Below are 26,150 nucleotides of genomic sequence, written 5' to 3' on the forward strand. Positions count from 1 at the left end.
TTGAATTTTGTTTGTGATATTCATTTTTGAAAGCCTTTCTATGAACAGATTTAATACACAAGGTTATGAACCTTCATACTTGCTTCCCTAAATAAGCTTTTTGTACTTTGTTTTTGTGCAGGTGTAACATAGGCCAGCTCAGTATGAATATGCAAGTATTCTGCTGGCTTAAAACTCAAGAGTTACAAACTGTTTTGTTCTATGCATTTGCCACAAATTACGAGCGGTCTGTACAGTTATATCAGTCGTATATGACTGTATCATAAACATCAGTGCTTTTGTCAATGTTAATTGTATGTATGTGCAAAATTGTTACTAAATTTATATTTTCGTGTCACACCCCACAGTTAAATTTTCATTATCCTCTAACCTCCAAAAAAGTGGATTATTATTAAATGCAAATTTTCTTTGGCTACACCAATCCTTCACTTAGCACTGCGCAAACTCATTTAGTGCGATGTTAATTTTACTGTCCCCATCTTGAATAGCACGTCAGTAAATTTCAGTTGGCATGAAATTACCACAGGCAAAAAAAAAAAGGTCGGGCCTGAAGCCACAAATTCTGCTTCAACTCAGTAAACAAAAGATGTACCATGGCATACAGTTAGCTATACGAGGGGGGAAGAGATGCACGCACAGACCTGAATATGCTCTTAGCTGTTGTACAAACATCAGCTATGGCAAGTTAAGTTGCAGCCATGGAGTATAAAGGACACAACATTTTTATGTCCGTGCATATGTCACCGTGCAGCGCAGTTGCTCGGCCACAGACTGGGCCGTGACAAACTTCAGTCTAGCCAGTGGCAGGGAACTTGCACGCACAAACACAAACTAACATCTACTCATTTGTCTGCTGGTAACTATACATGCACAAGCACCTGCAGTTGGAATCACGGCTTCCAAGTGAGAGCACAATGTATAGTGTTCAAGTATTTGAGACAAAACTAGAAGTATTACGGCGTGCAGAATGTCATGAACACCACACTCATGTTGGTCACACTCATGTTGGTCACACTCATGTTGGTCACACTTAAGTTTGAAGCAATTCATCTGTGCGCACATTCGTACGAAATGACTATCAAACATTTATGTAAGTCTGATGCTGTCGGTTGATACTAGCGGGAATATATTTCACATTAGATACCAGAACAGAAATGAACAGATGATAAACATGAAAAAGGTTGTTAACTGAATGGTGCAATGAAAAAAAAAATCACAGGCCTGACAGGATTGGTGTGAACCAAGCAGTGATACACAAATAAGCACTTTAATTTTTAAAAAATTAAAATGTAAATATTCTGACAGTAATATCAGTTTCACTGTCAGTAAAGGATAGTTTGGATTGTAAAGTTCGTGAAAAGGTATGCGACGTGAGTTGAAGTTCACGCCTGCATGGGCAAGTCAACCAGCCGACTAACGACAACCACCGATCTTCCGTTATGCGGTGTTATTTTTGTCATCTACAGTATTTGATGGTAGGCTTATAAAGATAAATGGTGCGACATATTTATCATTGAATGTTATTCTAAAATTTATATTATCTATCGAATATTTCCCTACACATTTTGAAACATATTAAGTAAATTACCCTTGATATTTATGGAGACTAATGCTTCTGAATACGCGATTTCGAATAACACAAACATTTTTAGGAACACATCAGTCGTCCTTAGTGAGGGATTGATGTATGTACTTCTATAATTATTGTATTAGGGTTGCACAACATAAGATACGCATAAACTGTCAAAATAGACAAGCAGTAGAGCTACCTAATATCTACAAACTTCTACACATCTTTCTCCACATATTTCAAAATACTAGAAATGACTGGCGATACACATGACCAGCACAATTTTTTGCTACAACAACCTTCCTTACAACCAGTTTTTTAAACAAAATAACCAAAGAACAAAATTTATTGCACAACTAGACCCAAACAAACTGCCGCACTAAAATGTACTCACAATCTTTTACACTAACATTATTTAACATACATTCCATAAACCATCTTCTGCTGTACTTGTAAGTGGCAACAAAACCATAAAACAATCTACCTGGCGGTGCTGCCTGAAATTACCGAGCCATCCAGCCATTTGTCTGACTCTACGAAGCTCAAATTCGCAGCTAACAATTCTGTCTGTGCACTTCTGTCAATCTTGTTTTGGCACTTCTCACTCTCCGGCTAGATGCACAGAACACAATTAACACACTGCAAGAATTTAATCATTCTGTATTTCTACAGTACTAATGTGAAAAATATTCCTTTATTTGTAACTTATGTTAGTAAGTAGTAAAGTAAAATAATTAGATAATATACATCCCTATATGAAATAATATTTGGTTATCAGTAGATTTTGTGAATAATAGGTAGTGATTAGATACAGTGTAATGTAGCATTTATAAATCCTGCTTGTAGCTTTTTTTTCATATAACATTATTTCAAAAAATATTAAAACTGTACAACATTTAAATTGATTGAAAATGATTTCATGGCAGAAAATTCGCTTTGAGAGAGATTATTTTTTCATTAATAAAATTTTTTACCATTAAGTTCAAAGAATATAATGAAGCTACTGGAAGTCTGTTTTGTCGAAACATTAAGCCTGAGCATGCATCTAATACGACAAGAAAGGTTGACCCTATCACTTAAGCATTGCATACAACCCGTGGTGTGCATTTATGCATTTCACAACATCTTAGTTGCAAAACCACACACACTGCCTCCAAACAGCATCACTTACAAGGGGAGGGCACGACCTGAGAAATTCACTTCTGGTCAAGACTTGGTGCCCTTTTAGTGTTCAACCCTCAAAACAAGAAAGTGCAATGGCCAGCACATTATAAGAAAAAAGCCTTCAAACATTTGAGCTCAACTTAAGTATCACTTTGTCAGAAGCAGCTGAGAAGCCTATTTGGAGGCGTTCTTGGCTACCGCCAAGTCGTTCAGGGTTCAAATCTTGATCGCGATCACTTTGTGTTTTTATTTTATAGTTATGTTTTTCTGCCTTTAAATATTTTAAAATAAGTATTTTTAAATTATAAATATTAATATTTTAATATAATAAATACTTTCATTAATAAACAAATGAAACATGTTTCATGCATATAACATGCTATGTTAATTATAATAATACAAAATAATTAATAAGTATATTAATAACAATAGTTACAAATGGTTACTATTAAACAGTTTACATTGTTTTATTTTTTAATTTTACATATATTTTTTATTACATTCAAAAACCTGAATGATAATTATCATAGAAACATGGGATATAATAAATGTTTTGGCATCTAGCACAACAAATAACCGATGAACGCTCACAAGACCAATGTTCTTCCAGAAGATCAGTTTATAAACAAACTTCATTCACTTTCATGATTATTTTACTGTCTTCAGTAAGTTTAGCAGCATACTAAGTATTTCTAATCATTTTATAAAAAATTGGCTGTGACAATTGATGATGAACTATTGATTTTATTTAATACAATCTTCTTGAGAATGTGTTTCTAGATTCTGTTTAGTTAAATTTTTAATTAGATTTTTTATTTGTCTATAAAAATAGACACAACGTTGAACGAGAGGCGTACACTTTGGAGGAATTACTTTAATGATTTAATCGTACAAGTAGGTAATTAATTGTCATCCTGGAAGATTTCATCATATGATTCAGGTTTTGTTTGTCCTCCCCACGAGTTGATACATAGAAGAAAAAGTTTCTTTCCCATGTATGGTTTAAATAGTTTTGAAGGAAGTCTTTATATAATTCTGTCACAAGCTTTTCATATTTGCAGATGTTATAATAACACATTTTTATATTTTTGTGAATCTTCCACTCTGGGACCAAATTCTCCAATTAGCTCTGCAGCATTAGTTTTCCAGATACGGTATATGAATGTGTCACTTTATTAATAGTGTGTCATTTAACAAATACTGTTTTACTATCTTTTTCTGTAACAGTCCTATTAAATGTAGATTGGTACTGGCACCCTAAAACAGATAATAGCATGAGTTATATGAAACGGACAAGTGTACAATTACAATTAACATAAGCATTGGTTAAAGTTTTGTTATATCAACATACCTGTCTGGTCCTAATTAATGACAAAGTAGTTGGTAAATTTAAGTATTAATTGTAATGCCTGCTTACGAAAGGTTGCTGCAGAATCCATAACTCGCTTGAAAGTTGCTGTTTCCTTTTGCAAAACAAAATTTGTAATTTTTTTGTTGATGTATGTTATTAGTGCTTTTGAATTTCTTCACCTAGCATTCAGAAGCTTTAAATTCAAAATCTCCCAACTGTCCAGCAGCAGACCTTTGCTGCAAGTTTCTTGTAGTTACTTGATAATTCTGTCTGGCTTCAACAAAATGATTAGGTATACATCCAAGAATCAATAAATGCATATTTATAAAATTTATTTGCTCTTTTTTATGTATTCTTCCAATTTAAATAATCTTTATTAATTGACTACATCCATTTTTTTTGCAATGTTTTCAAATTTCATGTAGGATTTTTTTTTGCAATGTTAACTACTTTGATTTTATAATCCAAAGGAATATGTTCTACTTCTCTTTTTTTTTCTTCAGGCTCATTCTTGTCAGATGAGATATCAGCTTCCACTTGTTCAAAAAATATTTCTTCACACACTTCATTAGCAAGAATAAGCTCTTCATTGCTTAGTGTAGTGATGTAGCATGGAACAGTGCGATCTCAGTGAAATCCAAACGTGAAATGGCACGTTGTAACCTTTGAAACATTTGATACAATAGAATAATAAATGAAAACTATTGTCACATTAGACTGTTTAGAGTAAAGAACATTTTTTGTACTAAATAAAACAGCTGCTCTCTAGTACCTATATAACTTTTGTCACATCAAAACCGGTTTTGGAGAGTTTAATAGACAAGTTTGTGTCGAGTTTTAACGCATGTTGTAAACGTTTTAATTATATTTTAATAATAAATATAATTATAACTATTATTATTAATATAATTAAAATGGCATGTAAAATGTATTAAACATGTTATAACTTTAATATTTCTTTATTAAAAATACTTATTTTAAAATATTTGTAGACAAAAAACATAACAATAAAATTAACACACAAAGTGATCGCGACCGAGATTCGAACCATGAACGACTCAAATGTTTGAAGGCTTTTTTCTCAAAATTGATTGGCCATTGCACTTCCTTTTTTTGAGGGTTTAACACACTAAAGGGGTATTACCTATATACCAAGTCTCGTCCCGAAGTGAATTCCTCAAGTCGTGCCCTCCCCTTGTTAGCCCCTTTAAACCACTGCCCCCTGGCAAAAAGAGGGCAGGTTGTTTATTGCCCAGCCACTGTGTCAATAACACTTTGGAATGTGTGAGGGTAAACAAAAGACAAAGATGCCAAATGTTCTTTTAGTGTTATGCACCCTAGTAAAATGTATGCTTTGATACATAACAAAAAGGAAAAACTTGGCTGCAGAATAGAAAACCAGGACCTATGTAATGCACAAAATAAATTCGATACAAAAATTAGCCCCGACTATTTACTTCCAAGTTTTTTTTATTCGTGGAAAACTATGTATGGTTTTCAGGGTAGCAGAACTTGAGTGGAAAGAGGTTTGAAGAAAGTTTTTTTTGAGCAGAATTCTTGTGCCTATTGGAAGGGGGCAGATATTTTATTCCCAAAAAAGCCTGTTGCATTTATTTGCGCTTATATCAAACACACATTTTGACTGCCTCTAGTTGTGATATTGTATCAAAATTGTTTGTTCAGTTAATACAAAATTTACTAACTAGATAAAAGTAAACTTTAAAATATAAGATGCACTTGAATATATAGATAAAATGACCTGGAACACAATAAGACCCAGAACACAAAGCAACCCAGAACACAAAAAGTGATAAAAATAAAAAATGACTTCAAAGAGAAAAAGACCTTGAATACATGTCCACCTCGAATACAAGTCCACCTTGAATACAAGTCAACCCCGAATATAAGAACACCTTGAATACACCACGACCTCCAATATAAGACGAACCCAAGTGTATGACAATTCAAAATTGTATAAGAGAAACCTGAAATAAAACGGTGTTCTTTAAATGTAAGACAACTCAACAGAATGACAATGAATGCAATTCATACAACTATAAGGTGTGTGACTTGCTGAGGTGAGATGACTTATAAAATGGATATCTAATGTAAGGCTGTTCAGAATTTAAAATTACTACAAAATCCTATAATTTTAATCAGGACTTCATTAAGAACCCAGCTTGTGAGATTTTTACTTTTCATTTAAATCTCATGAAATGTAATCATTTTTTAAATTTTTAGTAAAAAAAAAAAAAAGGATTGCATCAAAAATATTATTCTATCAAATTAATACAATATTTTATTTTTATTTAACATGTGTGACACATTTACAGAATATTATCGCATATTGAAAATTTGCAAGTTAGATTACTTCTTTTTTAACACGCTTTTATTAGCTTCATACGTATGTTAGTATGTAACGGAAACTTTGAACATGATTTTGACCCCCTTCAAAACTTCGGATTAACTCGAAATTTTAAACAGTGAGACCCATTATCTTTACTAGGATAATCAGGATTAGCGATTTTTTGTTTTCCTAAAACTGGTACCTAGTGTCTTTGCGCGCCGATCACCTATTTCTCGGATAAGTTACCGACTTTGAATAAGATGAAATTTTCTGAAAGGGAACCTGAGAACTGGCTTTCTCATCCAAGGGAGGCAGTAGGCGCCCAAATTGCTCATTTCTCGGATAAGTTACCGACTTAGAATAAACATCAATGACTTCCCAATTTTATTGAAAATCATTAATTTTCATAGTAGGACATTGAAAATATTGTGTACTATAGCTAGAGACATGCAAAAGGTGTGTTTATTTTGTGATGAAAAGTGGTGTTATTTTCCCTTAAAATCGGTGTTATTTTTACCTAAAAGTGGGGTTATTATTTTTTTTATTTTTACAATTTCAAGTGTAAGAAATATGAAGAGAACATTGTAATATAATTGCACCATGAATTGAAACATTATAAATTAAAATTACACAAATATAGGTTAAAAAGACACAAGTTTAAGAACTCAGATTCTAAATTAAGTCAACCCAATAATTTCAGAACCAAAGTACTTTGACACAACATTTAACTTTCAAATGAAAAAATAGCCATTGTAGCTCAATTTTCTTGTTTCAAATTAGTTCTCTTTTCAGTGAGAAAATTATTGTCAATACAATAAGAAGCGTTCCGAATCAACGTTTGCACACAACATCCACACTGGTTCCAGGCACTTGTCAGAAAATTCAGGTTGTGAAAGTTTTAAAACTTGATGTGCCTTCACTACATCCACACTGCTTTCCTTCATTTGTTTCTCAACTATCTGTTTTAACTCTCCAAAACCGGTGATCAGCTCCTGGCGGTCCATTTCTTTCAGAGTAGAATCTTTACACAACTTAGCAAGCAAAATAGGGTTCATGTCCGAAATCAAAATATTTTTTGGATTGAAGACAGTCAGTGTTTCAAAGTCAAGTCTGCTTGGATCTGCAGCCATCAAGCTGGTAAGCTTCACCAGAGATTTTGTAGACACTTGCACTACACTTATTTTCACAGCAGCTGCTTTCGTGGTGTTCATGTGGTCCAAAACTTGTTTTGTTTCGTCAAAAAAATGCACTCCTCCATGTTTGCGCTGCACCTTGGTAAGCTCACTATGCAAAATATGAGCGTTTGGCTAGCTCCAGTCTTCTAGCCTCGTTAGTAAAGTATTTTCGGATTTAAAAAAAATTTTTAACACATATCGTACAACTACGTATTTACCCTCGCATATAATCCACTATCACTAAATTCGCGCTCACGAAGTTTGGTGATTGCTTGAGGTTTCGGCATATTTTACACTTTAAAACCTATGCTGAGAAATATGAAGACGTTTTCTATCACAAACTACAGTTTTTATAAAATAGTTGCACTGTATACAACATTTTTAAACAAAAATTATCATTCATAAAACGTAATTGTTAAGTTTGTTTACTGTAAGAGTACAAAATGAAAACAGTTTGCACAGTCCATAGTACATGCAAGATGAACAGTTGTGCGTAATTTATAATTTGCTTCGCGACACAAGCGCTGTAACGCACAAAATATCCAACAAAATGGCCGTACATTACTCTTCGACTCTGTAAACGTGCCTTCGAGACATGACCGTTTAGTGCACGAGTGCAGTTCGCCAAGAACGCGTCGTATCAAATAAATAATGAAACGTAAACATTGGCAAGTGTTGTCTTTACGTTGATGGTGTTATTAGTGGTGACAACGGCTATTTATTTACTTTTTTAAAGTTACCAAATGGCGGGAAAGTGTGGTTATTCGTGGTAAACAAACGTATTTCGCAAAAAAAAATTCGCGGTATCAGAAATTATGTAAAAGTGAGGTTATTCGTGTTAAACTTACGAATTTCGCGTAAAAATTTGTTTTATCGTAAATGCGAAATTTGCATGTCCCTAACTATAGCTCTTCAACACGCTATATCGAATATATATTTTAAAAGCAGCCAATATCTACTCAAACTCAATTTAATAGTAAATTGATGTAATAAAGAAAAACCAAATAAAAAATGAAAAATAAATAATAGTTTTAAAAAACTAAAAAACATGCCTTTATAGAAAATCAGACTAAAAAATTAAAATAAATTTTAATAAATTTGAATTAAGAATAGTGTAAATAAGAAAGAAATTTATTTTTTTGTAAAAAAAAGTGTGGGGTGCATGGTGTCAATAGTTATAAATATTTTATTGACAGATATGAGTAGAAGGATTATCATTTTGATATCTTAAAAAGCACCCCACGCTTTTTTTCTTCAATAAAATACTTTTTTTTTCTTATTTACACTATTCTTAATTCAAATTTATTAAAGTTTATTTTCTATTTTTTAGTTGGTTTTTCTATAAAAGTGTTTTTTTAGTGTTTTTAAACTATTATTTATTTTTAATTGAAAAAAATTACAAATTACTCTTTATTCTCCTGGAACCAATTTTCATTAAAAATTAATATGAACAAAGAGGTTTTGTTTAACAATTACAAGAGTTATCTAACAAACTACCATTTTCTTAAGTACCAGTAATTGCACAATGCTCTTTTTTTTTTTAGCAAAAAATAAATTATATGTAAGCAATAAGTAATATTTAACTCTAGCTAAAAAGATTTCCTGACATGGGCACAGACTTGGTAAATTATAAGGGGACTGAAGTTCATTTGTATCAAATTTAAAGGTAATGATTTTTATCCTCTTGTCATACAATATCTGGGGAAGATGGAGGTTCCTAGAATCAGTGGTGCAGTGGTAGAACACTTATTCTGGATTTTCAAAGTTTCTCAAAATCACTCCAGGGAGGTAAACAGTAGGTAGGATGTATCCTTAACCTTAATTAATTTAAATAAAAAAAATGGGAAATTAATACTGCATTATAGTAAGTATAACAAACCAGGAAAAACTATTTTCTTCAATATTTACCTCCAGATCTTGTGAAGAACGAACTCTCTTCCTCGGCAAACAGCTCACAACTGTAAAAATACATGGTGACAAACCAAAAATTACAGTTTGTAGGTACAACTAGCAGTTTTTCAATTAAGTTTTTTTCAACTTGCTAGACGAACAAATAATTCCCAATGGCTTTCAAAAATTCACTGGTTCTCACAGTTTTTCCCTTAACAAAAAAAAATATCTGGCTAATTTCAATGTTTCCCAAATTTTCCAGTCGAGTGACCACCCTGGAAAAAAATAACTTTTTTTTTGTATGCAGCCATTATAGGACAAATAGTGGGGTTGCTATGGATAAGATCACATATTTCATTGAACTTACTATTTATAATCTGCACAAGAGGTGGGGTTGAAATGCCGCTGCACATGTGTGTATGGCTAGATGCTATTAAAAAAACTGTTGGCTACGGGATATTTGAAGATAGAAAAAATCTGGGGGTTTATTCATTAACTTTTCCCACACTAAAATACAGACAAGAGCTTTTTGCTTCTCTTAAGGCTGTATGACCCAAAAAAATTTATTCCTGATTTTATTGTTTAAATAATGTTTACATATAAAAGATTTTCCATAAGTGTAGAATTGTCTCTAAAACTGTTAGTTTGTGAGCTACACGAGCTCAAACATTAGTTTTGTAGCATTTCTTGCAATACGGATCTCAAAAAGTACTTGATGAAATGTGCTAAGTTTTGATATAGTGCAAGTCATATACATAAACTATTTAATGACATAATTTAAAAATTTTAAAAATTGACCAGTAATATTTGTGCACAGTCATAAAATCAGCTAATTTCACTTTAATATAAAAAATGCAAAAATTCACTTAAAGTAAAAATCAATATAAACTTGAAATACATACAACCATATACTTACATAAAAAAACAATAAAGAGTGATATTCTTAATAGTAATACAGATCCAAATCAAGAGGTGAATGCATGTTTTATTGGCGCCTGGAATCCCAAAATACATCAGATGCAACCCGCTACTCACTTGGCGCCGTGAAGTCTGGCTGAGAATTAACTTTCCAATCCCGCCACCCTACCCCGCCCCCCGAGCAAGCAGGTAAACAGCCTGGCTGCCAGCCGCAGGGTTGCCGGACCTCAGCTGCCCTCCACCTTGAGCTGGCTTCGCCTACCTGACTGTCGCGTTCGCGCGGTGTACAAATGCCAATACGTGGGTCACTAGTTTAAAATACAAACAAGTGCTGGTTTTAGATGCAGGCTTTGTCAGTCTTGGGAAATTAACCTTCCCTTTTACATTCAATGATTTTTTTTGCAACAATGGCTCCCCAGAAATTAAGGAATGGCAAACGATATTTAAAAACTAAAAGAAACATGTCATAAGCAATAAAACAATACCAAGCTGCTCAGCGATTGTTGCGTGAAAATGCAGGTGGTTTGGAATAAATCCAGCCAGATTCATCAATTAGCACGGAGTGCAACATGCTCTAAATCTAAATCGGGACTATGCGTGGGAATGTGGTTTTACAACCCAGATTCTGCACCTATACCGTGAGGCTGCTCAAGGTTCAGAAATGTAAGCATCCATGTTTCGATCTTCTTGGATCTCTTCAGGTAAGTGTAGACTACAGATTTCAGTAGTCAAACTTACAACATGGTTTACAGATTTCAGTAAATCAAAGAGGCTGGCGTGTTAGGCACAACAAATGTGATACCAACTTATACACAAAATTGAAATCTAAATAAGATAAAACAGCTAATTGCAGTTGCAGATAAACCTACCACAAATTTAACTGTGTTTTAAACATTGTATTAATGTTGTATATGTATGTTAAAGATGGTAATGAGTATGATTAAAATAATACGTTTAAATATAATTTATTTGTTTTCAATATTTGTTGAGAACAGTCCTGTAAAATAAGTACTCTTGCTTGGTAAAATTGTTATTCCAAAATTAAATAAAATTGTAGTTTAAGGTTCTTGAAATGTATCAGAACACAAATACATACACAGATGAAGAATATTATGTTTATATATTTGGCTGTGAACCATAGAACACTCAGCCTATTTTATCTTGGTTTTTAAAATTTATGAAATTAATAAAAAAAAATGTTACAGTGAACTGTGCATTTAAACAAAGCCAAGTAAATAATGTTTACATACCGCGAGAACTCACCAGTTTCAGTTTGCATGGACTTGGAGCAGACGCTCTTGGGCTGGACGGCACACACGTCGGTCTGAGTCCGGACGCTCTGCTGCCGTCTGTTCCTCTGCCTGGGGCGGACTTCCGGGCGGGACGGCGAGACCTGGCAACCCGTGGACCGCTTCTCCACCTCATCGGTCATGGTGGCAGCAGACACCAACCTGCCCGCCAAGCCCTCGGCCGAGTCTGCAAACGCGGCACACTCCCTGTCGGCGAGCGACGGGCGAGGTGAAGCAGACTGATCCATGGGCTCCGCCTGGTCCGGAGGGATGGGCGTGCTGGTCACCAGCGAAGCCAGACACGCCCTGCTCCTCAGAGTCCTCCTGGGCGTCTGTTCATTGCCGTCGGGAGCGTCCCTGCGGGCCCACGCTTCGTCCACACCGCCCCCGCGGGGGACGGGAAAGGTCAGGTGTATCGGGGACAGTCGACGGGCAGTGGTTTCCACAAACACAACGCTCGTTTCAAATAATTTGCTGTCCCTGCAATAGAACAGAAGTGATGCACATCCTTGAAAAACTCACAACTATGATCGTTATCACTCATTAGTAAAATACCTGAGCAACAACTTACTGAGGGTCGTCACTGGCCACAAAATCACATTGTGTCTCCTTGTCGTCTTTTTCGATTTCCTAAAACAAGATGATAAAAGATTAGGCAAACATTTTAAAATGCAATCTTTACACACATGCAGTTTTTTTTGTTTATAAGGAAGGTACGTACTATGCATTTCATTTCATTGTACAAAGAGTGGCTGAACTTTTCTGGCAAATTTTGAGTTAAGGCTCCATACACTTCAGATGAACACTCACTGTCACCAATACTGCCAACAGATGGGTCCTGCAGGAAGTAAAAACATAATTCACATTTATTACAAATGCAGTTACGGCTGCTACGAAAGATAAACTAACTATCCGACTTTTAATTCCTATATTTCTAATTATGATTAATGGAAATATCACAGTAAATTTCTTCTAACAGTTTTAAATCATAAATTATTAAATTTAAATATATATATTAACAAAATGAGATACATATACAACAAATGAAATACAGTTTCTTAACAAAATAAAATCTAAGCTGCTTTGTATTCCTGAGATATGACTACGTCAAGAAATGTTACAACAGCAACAGCTACAACCTCCACTTTGCCACTGGGATAGCAGTGTTTTTTTTTTTGTCAGATACTAGTAATATCCCAGACATGTTATGAATGCAAAATTATTGTGGTTTTTAAAAATGCTTAGTGCTATTTGCACACAGACCAGTTTAAAATTAATACCCTTCAGATGAATCGAAAACATTTTTAAGATTTAATTTATAAAGACAATGAAAGACATAGGCCATTAGTGATTAAAATTACAATCACAACAAACGTCAAATCTTAGTAAAAAAAAAAAATTACTGAAAAATGAACAACACACTAATTCCAATTCTAGTTAATGCAATCGCAGTTTTAAAAATATGTCAAATGTCTGTAACAATTTCTAGTTTTTCATGGCCATCAAAGTAATAAAAAGAGAAAAGATAGTGCATGTGTTTCTGAAAACATTTTGCAAGTGTGAGTGTATTACAGCTCAGATCGGCCCGGCTAAAAGGCAACCTGACTTGCAACATTCACACAAACACTTCAACAACAACAACAACAACAACAACAACAACAACAACAACAACAACAACAACAACAACAACAACAACAACAAGTTCTGATAGTTTCTAGATGTTATAATTTAAAGGTTAAGTACCAATTTAATTGAAGAAAAAGATGTAATAGTAATGTTCAAAAGATTATTTTTTTTTAAGTTTCTGCACAAAAACAAAACCCTGTCTGCCATTATACAATGTTTAGAACAGGTCCACACAGGTCTCATAACCAAACGAACTACTTCTCCCTGCTCAAAAAATTATTGTATATTAATTTTGATGATTCCGAAAAACGTTCTTAATCACACTTTACATCTCAAAATAAGTCCCAAATTTGCTTGGCGTCAACGGTACAAGCCAAGAACAAAGGTGTATTTGGGCTGGCGGATAAAAATTACTTAAACCCTATCATGGGGTGAATGCAGACAACTGTGGTCGATGAAATTCTAAATTAATGTCAAAAACAAAGTTCATTACCAGCCCAGCTCGGACCACAGCTGTTTAGTTTGTCAATTCATATGAACTGGCTTAAGCCAATGCTAAACACGACTTATTCAGTTGACATCAAGAAAGGAACTGCCTCCAGCCACCCAGGAAGGAGGGAGCCACATGACCTCACTACCCAATCACAACAGAGCTTTCACAAAGCAACCAATCACAACACATTTCACTACTCAACACTTCCCGAAGTCAGTGCATTTTTTACTCTCTCTCTTTCTATAGTCAAATGATAAACACTGTGGGAAATGCACAAGTTCTACTTTCCCATTATAAGAATACATACAGAAATTGCCAGAAAGCATCGACAGCAGAAAAATCATCCTGAAAAAATTGGGCACCGCCGAGTCGCGGACCTGTCTCTCATCCTTCTCTCGTCCAAATGTTCTAGAATCATTATGAAAGCTTCTGAATAGCTTCAAACATAAAATATAGGCATTAAAATAAAATTGAAAGGGAATAAACATACTGAGAAAATGCATTTACATTAAAAATAACCTAGCAAGAAAATTGAGTACCAGTAAAAATGTTTATTTGTACCCGTTGTATCAGTTAAATGTTTTTTTTTTATGTAAATAAAACATCTAAAAACAAAAATAAATTACAAGAATATTACTAATATTAAAATCTATACTAGTATTATAAAGCTGAAGAGTTTGTTTGTTTGTTTGTTTGTTTGAACGCGCTAATCACAGGAACCAATGGTCCGATTTGAAAAATTCTTTCAGTGTTGGATAGTACATTTATCGAGGAAGGCTATAGGCTATATTATATTATCAATTACATTAGGGATCCATACTAAAAGTCCAATTTAGAATCAAATGCGTTGGAGGGGGTTAGATACAACATGTAGTACACGTACGAAGTGTGTGTTGACAATGCCGCAGGCGCATAGAAGTTTATTTCCTATTGCCTATTAACATTGTTGCCACGCACTAGATGCCTTATCATTCTTAATTTTCCCATACAAGTAAAAAACACCCGTGTGATATTAACAACGAAGCAATCAGTACCCTCATAAGAGTTCAATTAGTATTTAAATACTTTTTATCACTTTAAATCGCAAACCTAAACTATTGTTTTTTTCCTCTCTCTGTGTTTAATTTGTTTTTTTATTGCCCTTTTTTTCAAGTATATATATTTTACAGACTTGAAACGTCACAGTAATATTCCTTAAGTTACGCAGGATAACATTTTCCGAAATTTAGATCCCATGGGTGGTTAAAACCAGGCAACAGTGGGTACTTTGTCTGCATGAGAACAGGATTTTGCATTGTTCATGCCTTCTGCGTCTCCATGGCAACGGGCATCGCGCGGCAGTGGCGTACCCACAAGGAGGGGCATGTATAATGAGCGGCGCAAGAGCGATCTGCCTGTAGACTGCCATAGCGAAGTACGGGTACATCAGTTGTACGTTACGTGCACGAGTCGGGAAACCATCGGTGCTATTCATTTTCTCTCCGGTACATTATACAGCATTGTAATAAATTTCCACTGAATTTTTTTTATTTACCATTACTGTAAATGGGAGATGTGGCTTTTTTCCATTAGTATAGCCGTGCAAAGCCGGGTCGGGCAGCTAGTACAAGTATAAAAAATTAGATCACTATGACCTTGAACTATATAATCAACTGATCCCTCTGAATGAATAAAAAATCTTGTTAATTCCACAACAATTCTTTTAAGATCTAGGGAGGGCATGGTCTTGCAATGTTACAAATGGATGAATATGTTTGTGTGTGTACATATTTTTCCAAATGAAAGTATAGTAATGACAAAAACAAAAAAAATACATTAAAAACCCAAAAAATTTTATAACTTTATAACATATTTAAGGAATTCTTAACTTACCAGTGTTTCTCCAATATTCTCAACTGCCTGGATTAGGGATCTGTATTCCACCGGTAATTTAGTGTAACTATCATCTCTCTGTTTTTTGATATCCTACAACAGCACACAGTGCACATTCAATAGAAATAAACCAATATCCTACAACAGCACATAGAAACAAACCAAGTTCATGTTACGATAACTTTGCAACAACACTCGCAAAGCCATTATGACAAGAAATCACAACACTGCTGACCATCACATCTTCCATCAGCCTCAATGCAGGCAAGGTTGCTATAAACTTGAAGTTCTGAACTTCTCGAACCAGGAAAACAGAAAAGGTTTATACATACTCAGAAACCATTTCCCTTGACATATCACACTAGGTTTGCGGCAAACCAATCCTTGTTAACACTTTTTCTGGTGACCAGAAGAGGTTGCACATGAAGCTCAAAACCTCTGGTTTTCTTGAAGACAGTGAAATGTACAATTTATATATATTTTCATAAGAGGTAGGACAGACTTAGTATTTATGCATTATTTCAGCGATCGTAAAGGCTTTTTAAGGGTATAATATAGTTCAAAATAAATTTGCCTATTGCAATAACAGTGTGCCTAAAAATATCTGGTGAAACAATCTCAGAACTTTTTCAGCACCTACCAAAATTCTCTTACAATTTTTTTATACTAGTGTCATTTTTTTATATGTAATAAGAAAATTGGATATAATTCGAAACAGATCTACTATTCGCAGAAACATGCTGATTTTTATGCTAAAAAGCTAAAATTGTTTCAGAGATAATTGCCAGATGATTTAAGTGTAAATCTCCAACTACAAACTGACGTTGAGTGGCGAAAAACCAAAATGCAAGTTAACAGAAAGGCAATCAGAAATTGAAGTTTTGCGACTATAAGCAAAGTTACTTTACTTCACGCCTTTTATGGCTTGGGACTGTACACATCCTGAACGTGCACTGCCTTCATATTTTTGTAACCGGTTTTGCTACGAGTGACTTATGCCAGCCGGTAGTTGAGGTACAGCCCAGATGCAGGGAGTCTTTCCCCAACGGCAAGTGCAACGCAGCGGACTGTGTCACAAGAGCAGCCAGCGACAGGGCAGCGAGCCGTGAAACTGCAAGACACATCCGACGGTCCACTCTCCCCGAAGTTTTACAATAAGAGGAACCATGTCGAGACAGGTGGTTCCATTCCTGGACGTCCACCTGCCACCATCGCCCCGAGGCGCGGCGTTGAGCCTCGTCGATGAACAGGCGCCTGAAAGCATCAGGTCGCTGGGCGCGGGCCAGAACAAGGTGGCTCTGTCAAGCATCCGACAGATGGTAATGAGTCATTCACCGCTCATTCTGACAACTCTCAGCTCTGCCAGCAAGTACTTACGACGATGCGTGTACGGCATAACTCACAGAGGTTCATATATTAATACTTAGCAAATCCTTGCAGTTCCCTCTATTATTCTAACATATAACCTGTATAATATATTGTATAGTGTCAATCTGTTTTACAATGATGTAACCATGTAATGATTCTAATGCTTCATATATATAATATAACTTAAACCTCCATGTCTTGCTTAATCAACCTCATAACACTTCATGAGTTCAATAATTTCATCTATTCAGGTGTCACCCATATTTTCCATTTACCTGTTTATTGTTCTGTACGCATCCTTTACTCATTCTTCTGCAATTACAGCAACTAGTTTAAAACTGTGTTCATCAATAAGTTAAAGGCATAACGTGTACTGTGCAATTCACAAATATGATGTAGTAAATTATTTCATCATCCATCAAAAATCCTTATAAATAAAAAATAATTCTATTAAGTTACTGAATTACTACTTTAAAAAAAATTGAATTACTGGTGATGTACAGCATTATTATTTACAACAAAAAAAAACTGAATCGGTTATTGGATTTGTTAAAGAAATCTATCGGTAATCGGTTCTGTATACATTTGGCCCATCACTAACTATTATGGTACAGTTTGTATGGACAGCTACTTATTGGAATAATTAACCTATTTTGCTACCTAATAATGGAATGAAAAAAAAAGATAATACCCAAGTATATCACTGCACATCAGAAGGCACTTAGCATAAATGCATTACTTGGGAGGTCCTAAAAGCTCTTTAAAGGAAATATTTCATTCAGAATAAATTTGCCTATTGCAATAAACAAAAATGTCACTAACCAAAGTCTGATTTACCTGAAATAATCTACTAAAATTATTGTTATCGAACTTGTGTGACTGGCTATGGTAAATGACGTCATCTTCAATAATCAATCACCACCACAAAGGTCTAACGTCCGTATTGAAGTTGATGGAAATTAATCTGAACCATTCCTTAAATTATCACTAATACGCTTCATGTAAGAATGCAAAATTAAAATTTTATAGAAAAAAAATTTAAATAACATAAATTTGGGATGTTATGCCGCACTTTGTCAGCATAAACATCAGCTCCCTTTACCTTTCAAGTGTTTCTAGACATAGGGTCAATATAATACATCCATAATTGTTTCAGCCAATCATTAGATTTGTAAAAAAAATGCCACAGAAAGTTTCTGTAGGAAACAAAAACCATTCAACAAACTGCCCCCCCCCCCCCCCCCCCGCCCCTAAAGTTTTAGCATTCTCTTCATTCCAAACCAATATGTACTTGTTTTTAAAAAAAGCCACCCTGTTTTAGTGATCACATCACTCACCTCCCACCAAGGTGTTTCGGGTTCAATTCCCAGAGAGACTGAACCCAAATTATTTTTGCAAGTGGGGAAACGTCGCAGGTGTTGCCATGATCTGATAAGATTTTCTCTGGGTAAGCCCACTCAATGCTCCATTCTCCTCTCACCAACTTGAATTGTCTCTATTGACCTCACTTTTAAACTTTCCATCTCAATTCATTTATTTCTTTTATGTGCACACACAATCTAAGAGTACATTATTATATTCTTGACAAAATAAGCGAAAAACAAAAATGCAGGCAGGCAGCTTGTTACACATACTGTATGTCTCAATAATTGGCTCTACTAGTACCTATCTTATTTATATGTATACTGAAGTAAAATATAAAATATACCTAACATTTCATAAAAATTAATGTTTATGTGTTCGTCTCCTATGCGTTCGCGCATTGTTCATCCAATGAGTTGTACAGTTGTTGACACTTTCGCAAAAGTTTCTGAGACAGTCCTAACAACGTACAATAGGTGGCGTGCGAGTTGTACAGGATTACATACTTAATAAAACTCTAACACGACTGACTGACAGACAACGCACATACTAAACTAATGGACCTAGAGATTTGAAATTTGATCTCTAAAGCGGTGAAAAGGGGTGGTAAAGTTTGTATGAAGTGAAATACCACTCAATGACTCATTCATCACACTATAAGAGGGATGCGGGGGGGGCAGTAAAGATCAATATTTCCCTATTTTTCAATTCTATTTCATTGATGGTGCTTTCTACGTCTCCATGGCAACAAGCTACTGCATTGCTGATGCCTTCTGCATCCCCCGACGACTGCTATTACATCTGAATAGCAGTCACTTTCAGATCTGAATCAGCTACCAATGCGAATTGCAGGGGCATTAAAGATTTAAAATTTCCCATCTTTCAAGTACATGACCTCGGCAAGGATGTTCTTTATATTACATTTACTGAGCACTGGGTTTTCCTAAAATCAGCTATCAAGGTGGGTTGCAGTGGCGCTAAAGATTACAGATTAATGTGTAAAACCCAGGAAGCACATGGTTATATTATATACATATAGGTATATCACTATTGCTATATTGAAGGTTTTATTTGTATCCATGGCAAATTGCTTTTGCATTGTTGATACCTTCTGTTTCTCCATGGCAACAGCCCTTGCATCTATTTTTTTTTCTTTTCATTCGATGTGTGGCTGTGAGCTATGGGAGAGTGTTCTGAGTGTAGACTGCTGTGGCAAAGCACTGGTACATCAGATATACTAAATAAAAAAATAGTAAATTAATATTTATACATTAAAATCTACGTGATACATCTCTGTCAGAAAATAATTTGCATCCCTAAAATATTGAGCTACCTACCAATGTTACAATTCTGTGAACTAAAACAAAAATAATGAATTACCTTTAGGTTGGAAAAAATATTCATAGTAGTACAAAGAAACTTTTTTTTTTTATTCATGTAGCTTTAACACATGCAGGTTTGAAAGACAAATATGTATTGGAAAAACATAGCATGAAGTAACTTTTATAAAATATTTTACTTGGGAAAATGTGGTAATTTTTATAATTATAACTAGGGATGTACCGATATTGAAAAACCGGTTACCGATTACGATTAACGATTCACTAAAAAGTTCAAATTCAGACGATGTTCCAAACCGATTAAGAATACAGATTATATTTGCCCGATTATTACATACATAAATTAAAAAAGAAAGCAAAGAGAACAACATTGTGATTATTATGCAACATTAAATAGTGAATGCAATGTATAACAGCTCTTAACAAATATTTATTTTGATAAATGCCAACAAATAGAAAACTTAGCAAAATATACTGTAATATTTGATCAAAGATTCGTCACTCCGTTTACGTAATGTATGGACGTGCATTAGTGACTAGAAAACAATAAAACAATCTACAGTCGCAGAGTCATCTTCGCTAACACAGACATGACCAATATTCTAAAAATTAATTTCGGTCGCAAACAGAAATATTCCTACAACCGACCACCAACTATCGCAATCATAAACTTTTATTCCTGGTTAAATATTTGTTGTTAATATACGGTAAAAATAAAATGTAACGAAGACTTTCCCGTTATTAAAGCGACTTCAAACATAAAAAATAAGAGAAAAAGGTTCACGTATACAACGGAAATTCCGGTGAAGTGAGATAAGTTGGCCAAATTGTTTTTGTTCATCACATGACGTGCGTAACCTAAACGTAAAATGGAGATCTTGTGATGATGCTGTTGAAATAATATTATTATGTTTTATATTGTTTTATGTGTTGTATTTTATTACAAGCGGCACTCAAAGCAGTTGTTTGATGCATGGAGCTAACAATAATGGAAATACTAGCCATACATGCTAAAAGAAAATCGTCAATTGAATAAAATAAGAGTATATTTAATTTATTAGACAACTAAGTTTCTGAAACTTTCAGCGCGTGTGCAGGCCTACAGTCTGAACGGTGTTTCATGAATTGAACTTAAAAGAGTTTACTATTTACCGTTAAAAGAATATATTAGCATCATTGGCATGTTTTTCTTATAATGCGAAGAGATAACTATGATAAATATAATGAGAAAATGACAATTTTGTCTAAATAATCGGTTGAAATATCGCAGATTAAGATTAATTACCGATTCTCTATTATCGGGCGATTACAGTTAATCGGGATTCAAATTGGTACATCCCTAATTATAACACTGTCCAATTAAAATTTTCTTCCGTCTGATAAGTGTTGAATACAATTGGTAGCATTCTATTAAGCAAGACAGTTAATAGGTTAATTTCATTACTAACAACTGCTTGTATTTTCTGCACTACTTTAAAAAAAGGTGCTGTACTTACCTTTAAAACAACAGCCTGCACCTCTAGTTTTTTTTCCAACTCCTTAATTTTGTTTATATTTTCCACATTTGCTTCAGTCAACACTTTGTTTTCGTCATCCACTTGTTTCAATAAAACAGCTTGGAAAGCAATTTTTTCGTCTGCCGCCTGCAACTCTGTCTTCAGAGCTTCCACTTCGGAGAAGGTGTCGTCTTTCTGCAAAAACAAACATTTAGCCCAATTTGCTACTCATATTCAGACATAATGACCATTTGAACTCGGCACCAATTCCTATAAGCACTGAAAATGTTTTTAGTTAAATGTGCAAAATTGCATGAAACGAGAGTAACTGACTTTCAATAAAGTAAATAAAATATTAGAAGAAAAACAGGAAAAAAAAAATCTAAACACGTACGGAAAACATGCAGTCCCGGAGCTGCTGGTCCTTATTATACAGTTTCTGTTTGAAGTCAAGAAGCTCATTCTCCAAGGACAAGCAGAGCAACTCCTTGGCTTCGACCTCCTCTTTGAGGCGGTCACACTCAGCTTGCAACCACATCAACCTCTGCACTCTGGCTTCACTCCTGCAACATTTTTCAAATCATTCCTTCGTGTCTCACATGCCTCTGTGGACATGGCCCCCCCATATTCGATTACCGGCCCTGGAACACCCCCCCCCACCGCCCCAATTTTACAGTTACGCGCTACATTATAGTTGCATGGTTATTTCTTACCTACACTCTTTTTAGAATGTTATTTAACCTGAAAATACAGGCTATAATTATGGTTACTATTTTATAAGTCCAAACTAATCTTTGTTTATAAAATTATTTTACTTTAAAATACCACAGCAAGCATGTATATTTATTTCAAACACTGAGATAAAAATAAACGGGGCTGGGTCCGGGCCCCCTCCAGACCTAGGCCCTGGACCCAGGGGTCCACCCAGCCCCACCCTTGTGGGGGCCATGTCTGTGGGCAACGGTCTACCCAGCTGAAAATGGAAAAAGGATGGAGGGGGGGGGGGGGGGGGAGGTATTTTTCAAAATTCAACCGTTAACACTTCAGCAATTCGAAAAGATTGACACAATCAGATCAATCAAGGGAACAGAAAGAGAATTGTTATGTATTGACATAGTGGCAACACCGTGTTTATGTAGCACACCGTGGCAACACTGCAGCCAGTTGGTGTCTTGTGTTATGTGCGCAACAGTTATTACGTAATGGCCGCCTACTAGGGTTTACCAAAGAACAAAGTGTATCACGATTAGCTGGAACAATGTTATGAAAAGGACATTACATTGGCGACGAGGATAAAACAAGTTGGTACAAACGGCCGCGGACATGGCGGGTTTTATTGGTTCGGTGGGTGAGTTCGTGCCCGGAAAAGAGTCGTGGAAGACATACCGCGAACGGTTGCAATTTTATTTTGTCGCAAATAAACTTACGAATGACGAGACTAAACGGGCCGTGTTTTTTACTGTGTGCGGGGCAGAACTGTACAATCTGGTTATGTCGCTGTTATCTCCACAATCCACAGATGCTGTGTCGCTCGGCGATGTGTTTACGAAGCTAACCGATCATTTTGAACCGAAGCCAAGCAAAATAGTGGAAACCTTCAAGTTCCTCCACAGAGACCAACATGAGGGAGAGACAATCGCCGTTTATGTGGCAGAGTTGAGGCGGTTGAGCACGCACTGCAATTTCCCTAACTTGGAGCGCATGATGCGGGATCGGCTCGTGTGTGGAGTGAGGGACAGAGTGGTTCAACAGGTTCTCCTCGCGAAAGACAAGCTCACATTTAAAGATGCAGTGGAAATCGCAGTTGCGGCAGAGGCGACTGGGAAGAACATGGGGGAATTAAGAAGTGCTACGACCGAAACTCGGAGTGAAGAGGTGAATAGAATTCACACAGGACGAAGCCGCGACAGTAAAGAATTACCTATGGGAGCCATGAGGAGGCGAACTGAAGAATTAGCCACCAAACGGGACACGGAGGCCAGTACTACCCAGCAGTGTTGGCGATGCAATGGAAACCATCTGGCCGACAAGTGCTATCATGTCAAGACAGTTTGCCGGTTTTGCAAGAACCAGGGGCATATTGAGCGTGCGTGCATCACGAAAAAGAAAAACCAACCTGCTACGGACGCAACAGGTAAAGACTGGACACACAGAAAATTCCGTGAAGTGCAGCATTTGCAAATGGACACACCAGCAGAGAACATTGCATACACCTTGTACAGTATGCAAGACACCAATCGACGAAAGCCTTTGTGCATGGAAGTGTCCCTAAATGGGAGTCCTCTAACCATGCAAGTCGATACTGGGGCAGGCCATTCCATCATTAGTTGGCGAACATTCCAATTACTGTGGCCCCAGGAGCCCCCCTTAAAAAAGGCAAGGATTGTGTTGCGTACATGGTCTCAGGAGCATTTGGAAGTATTAGGTATAATGGAAGTAGAAGTGAAAACAAAAACCGGGAAGATGGCAACACTGGAGCTTTTGGTGGTGCAAGGGAATGGGCCCAGCTTGATGGGTCGTGATTGGTTAGAGCCACTGGGAATGGAACTGGTTGGGCTGCACCAACTTGCAGATGCTCATTGGAATAGAGTGATGAACCAGCACCCTTTTATTTTTCAGACAGAGGAGTTAGGTAAATATATTGGACCAGAGGTGTCAATCACCATCCATCCGGGAAGCAATCCAGTTTTTCGAAAGTGTAGACCTGTGGCTTTTGCACTGAGGGAAAGGGTAAGTGCGGAAATAGACCGCCTAGTGCAGCGAGGTGTGTTTGAACCAGTGTCTTTCTCAAAGTGGGCTACACCAGTGGTGCCCATAGTAAAAAGTGATGGTTCGGTCAGATTGTTGTGGGGAACTAGGGTTATAATCCCAACCACCCTACGATTAGTGATGATGAAGATGCTCCACGCAAACCATGATGGCATGGTCCGTATGAAAGCAGTTGCCAGAAGCTATTTTTGGTGGCCCAAGCTGGATGCAGGAATTGAGGAAGCGGTAAGGGAATGTGTTAGGTGCCAAAGTTGTCACAACAATCCACCCAAGTTAAAGATGGTATCATGGCCAGCACCAGAGAAGCCATGGTCACGACTGCATATGGACTTTGCTGGACCGTTCCAAGGGATGATCTTTTTGATTGTTATTGATGCATACTCAAAGTGGCCAGAAGTTAAGCGGGTCAATAGTATGTCAGCTGCATCAGTTGTGCATGAATTACGGGACATATTCAGTTGCCATGGGCTGCCTGATGTGGTAGTAGCAGACAATGGCACAGCCTTCAGATCACAGGAAGTGGCATTATTCATGAAGAAAAATGGAATCCGGATGATGTTTTCACCTCCATATCATCCTTCAAGCAATGGCCAGGCTGAACGCAGTGTACAAACGGTGAAGCAGAAACTGAGGAAGTTAGTACAGGGTGATTGGAGAGTACGCTTGGCACGTATGTTGTTTTCATTACGCACAACCCCTTGTTTGGACAACTTAAAGACTCCAGCAGAGATGCTGATGAACCGGTGCCTGAAGACCATCTTGACAAAAATGCATCCGAGTGCACAAGAAGAAACTCAGGGAATCTCACGGGCCCACGAGACCAACACCTACCAGGCCCAGCAGTTTGTCTCTGGAGAGGCAATCTGGCTACGTAATTATTTGCAGGAGCCAAAGTGGGTTGCAGGATGCGTGATTGCAAGTGAAGGGCAGCTGATGTACAGAGTGCGGGACAAGCACGGCCATGAACATCGACGTCATGTTGACCAACTACGGCACCGTCTGGGCCAGAAAACAGGGGGACATTCAAATTTATGTCCGAGCGAAAGGACACGGCATGCCTCACGGCAACCACTAGGGTCACAGGAGACTGGTTCATTCATGATGGGTGGTGTCCATGCCAGAGCACAGTTGCCTTCTGGGTTCCCACCACAGAGGGATGCAGAGGTGGTTGGAAATGAGTCTACAACTGTATCAAACCAGCAAGCAGTGGGAGGAAGTGCTCCATGTTCAAGGGACTCTTCTCCATTCCGAGGATTTGATTGCCATGAAGAATCTTCTGCCCCTCCACGATGTTCCTCACGACAACGTCGACCCCCTGCGAAGCTTCGTGATTTTGTGACATCTTAAGAGGGGAGAGAATCTTATGTATTGACATAGTGGCAACACCGTGTTTATGTAGCACACCGTGGCAACACTGCAGCCAGTTGGTGTCTTGTGTTATGTGCGCAACAGTTATTACGTAATGGCCGCCTACTAGGGTTTACCAAAGAACAAAGTGTATCACGATTAGCTGGAACAATGTTATGAAAAGGACATTACAAGAATGTATTACCAAAAGTTCAATACAGAAAATTTACAAATCAGTTTAGAGCATTCAATTTTTAAATTCCATAAATTAAAAACTCAAGTTTTAAATTTTCTTGAAAATATGGTTACACATGCAACTACAGCACTTGAAGTAAAAACTACTTAAAGACCATAATTTGGTTTTTCTATGATTAGCTGTAACAAGAACATCTACTGTGGCAAACTACCAATTTTCTTTTCTGGACCTTAGGTGAATAAACATTTAACACTGAACGAGCAGGTAATAAGCATAACTTACTTTTCGAGGTCATCTTTGCAGCCCTTGTACGCATCTGCAACCTCTGCATTTTCCTCGCCAAGATTGGTGATCATGTGCTGCAAGTCTCTGATCTTGCTGGACAACATTCGTACTTTCCTCTCCAGTTCGTCGTTTTTCAATCTCAACTCATTTTCTTCACTATAAGAAAACATACAATGATGTCTTTGTTATGTATTCACATATATTAGAAGTGACAGTTGGTAGGCATGAGGCACCAGTTCTCATGCAGCATGACAGATTGTTGATGTTTGTGTTTATATGAAGTGATGAAACA

At 36.4% G+C, this 26,150-nt stretch overlaps 1 protein-coding gene across 3 annotated transcripts in view; it reads right to left on the reverse strand.

Moving 5' to 3' along the window:
• Positions 1-26,150, reverse strand: part of LOC134534808 (uncharacterized) — a 64,775-nt gene that overhangs the window by 10,842 nt on the left and 27,783 nt on the right. For 2 of the 3 annotated variants that reach the window (XM_063373403.1, XM_063373402.1), the window contains exons 6-14: positions 25,856-26,014; positions 21,656-21,824; positions 21,262-21,456; positions 15,696-15,788; positions 12,426-12,542; positions 12,276-12,334; positions 11,679-12,184; positions 9,516-9,565; positions 2,055-2,182 (exon numbers count right to left, since the gene is read on the reverse strand). In XM_063373403.1, coding sequence (XP_063229473.1) covers positions 2,055-2,182; positions 9,516-9,565; positions 11,679-12,184; positions 12,276-12,334; positions 12,426-12,542; positions 15,696-15,788; positions 21,262-21,456; positions 21,656-21,824; positions 25,856-26,014 — 1,476 coding nt within the window. The remainder of the gene's footprint in view (positions 1-2,054; positions 2,183-9,515; positions 9,566-11,678; positions 12,185-12,275; positions 12,335-12,425; positions 12,543-15,695; positions 15,789-21,261; positions 21,457-21,655; positions 21,825-25,855; positions 26,015-26,150) is intronic. The other variant, XM_063373404.1, reaches the window with a different exon arrangement.

The sequence above is a fragment of the Bacillus rossius genome, chromosome 8 (genome assembly GCF_032445375.1).
Source record: "Bacillus rossius redtenbacheri isolate Brsri chromosome 8, Brsri_v3, whole genome shotgun sequence".
NCBI classification, from domain to species: Eukaryota; Metazoa; Arthropoda; class Insecta; order Phasmatodea; family Bacillidae; genus Bacillus; species Bacillus rossius.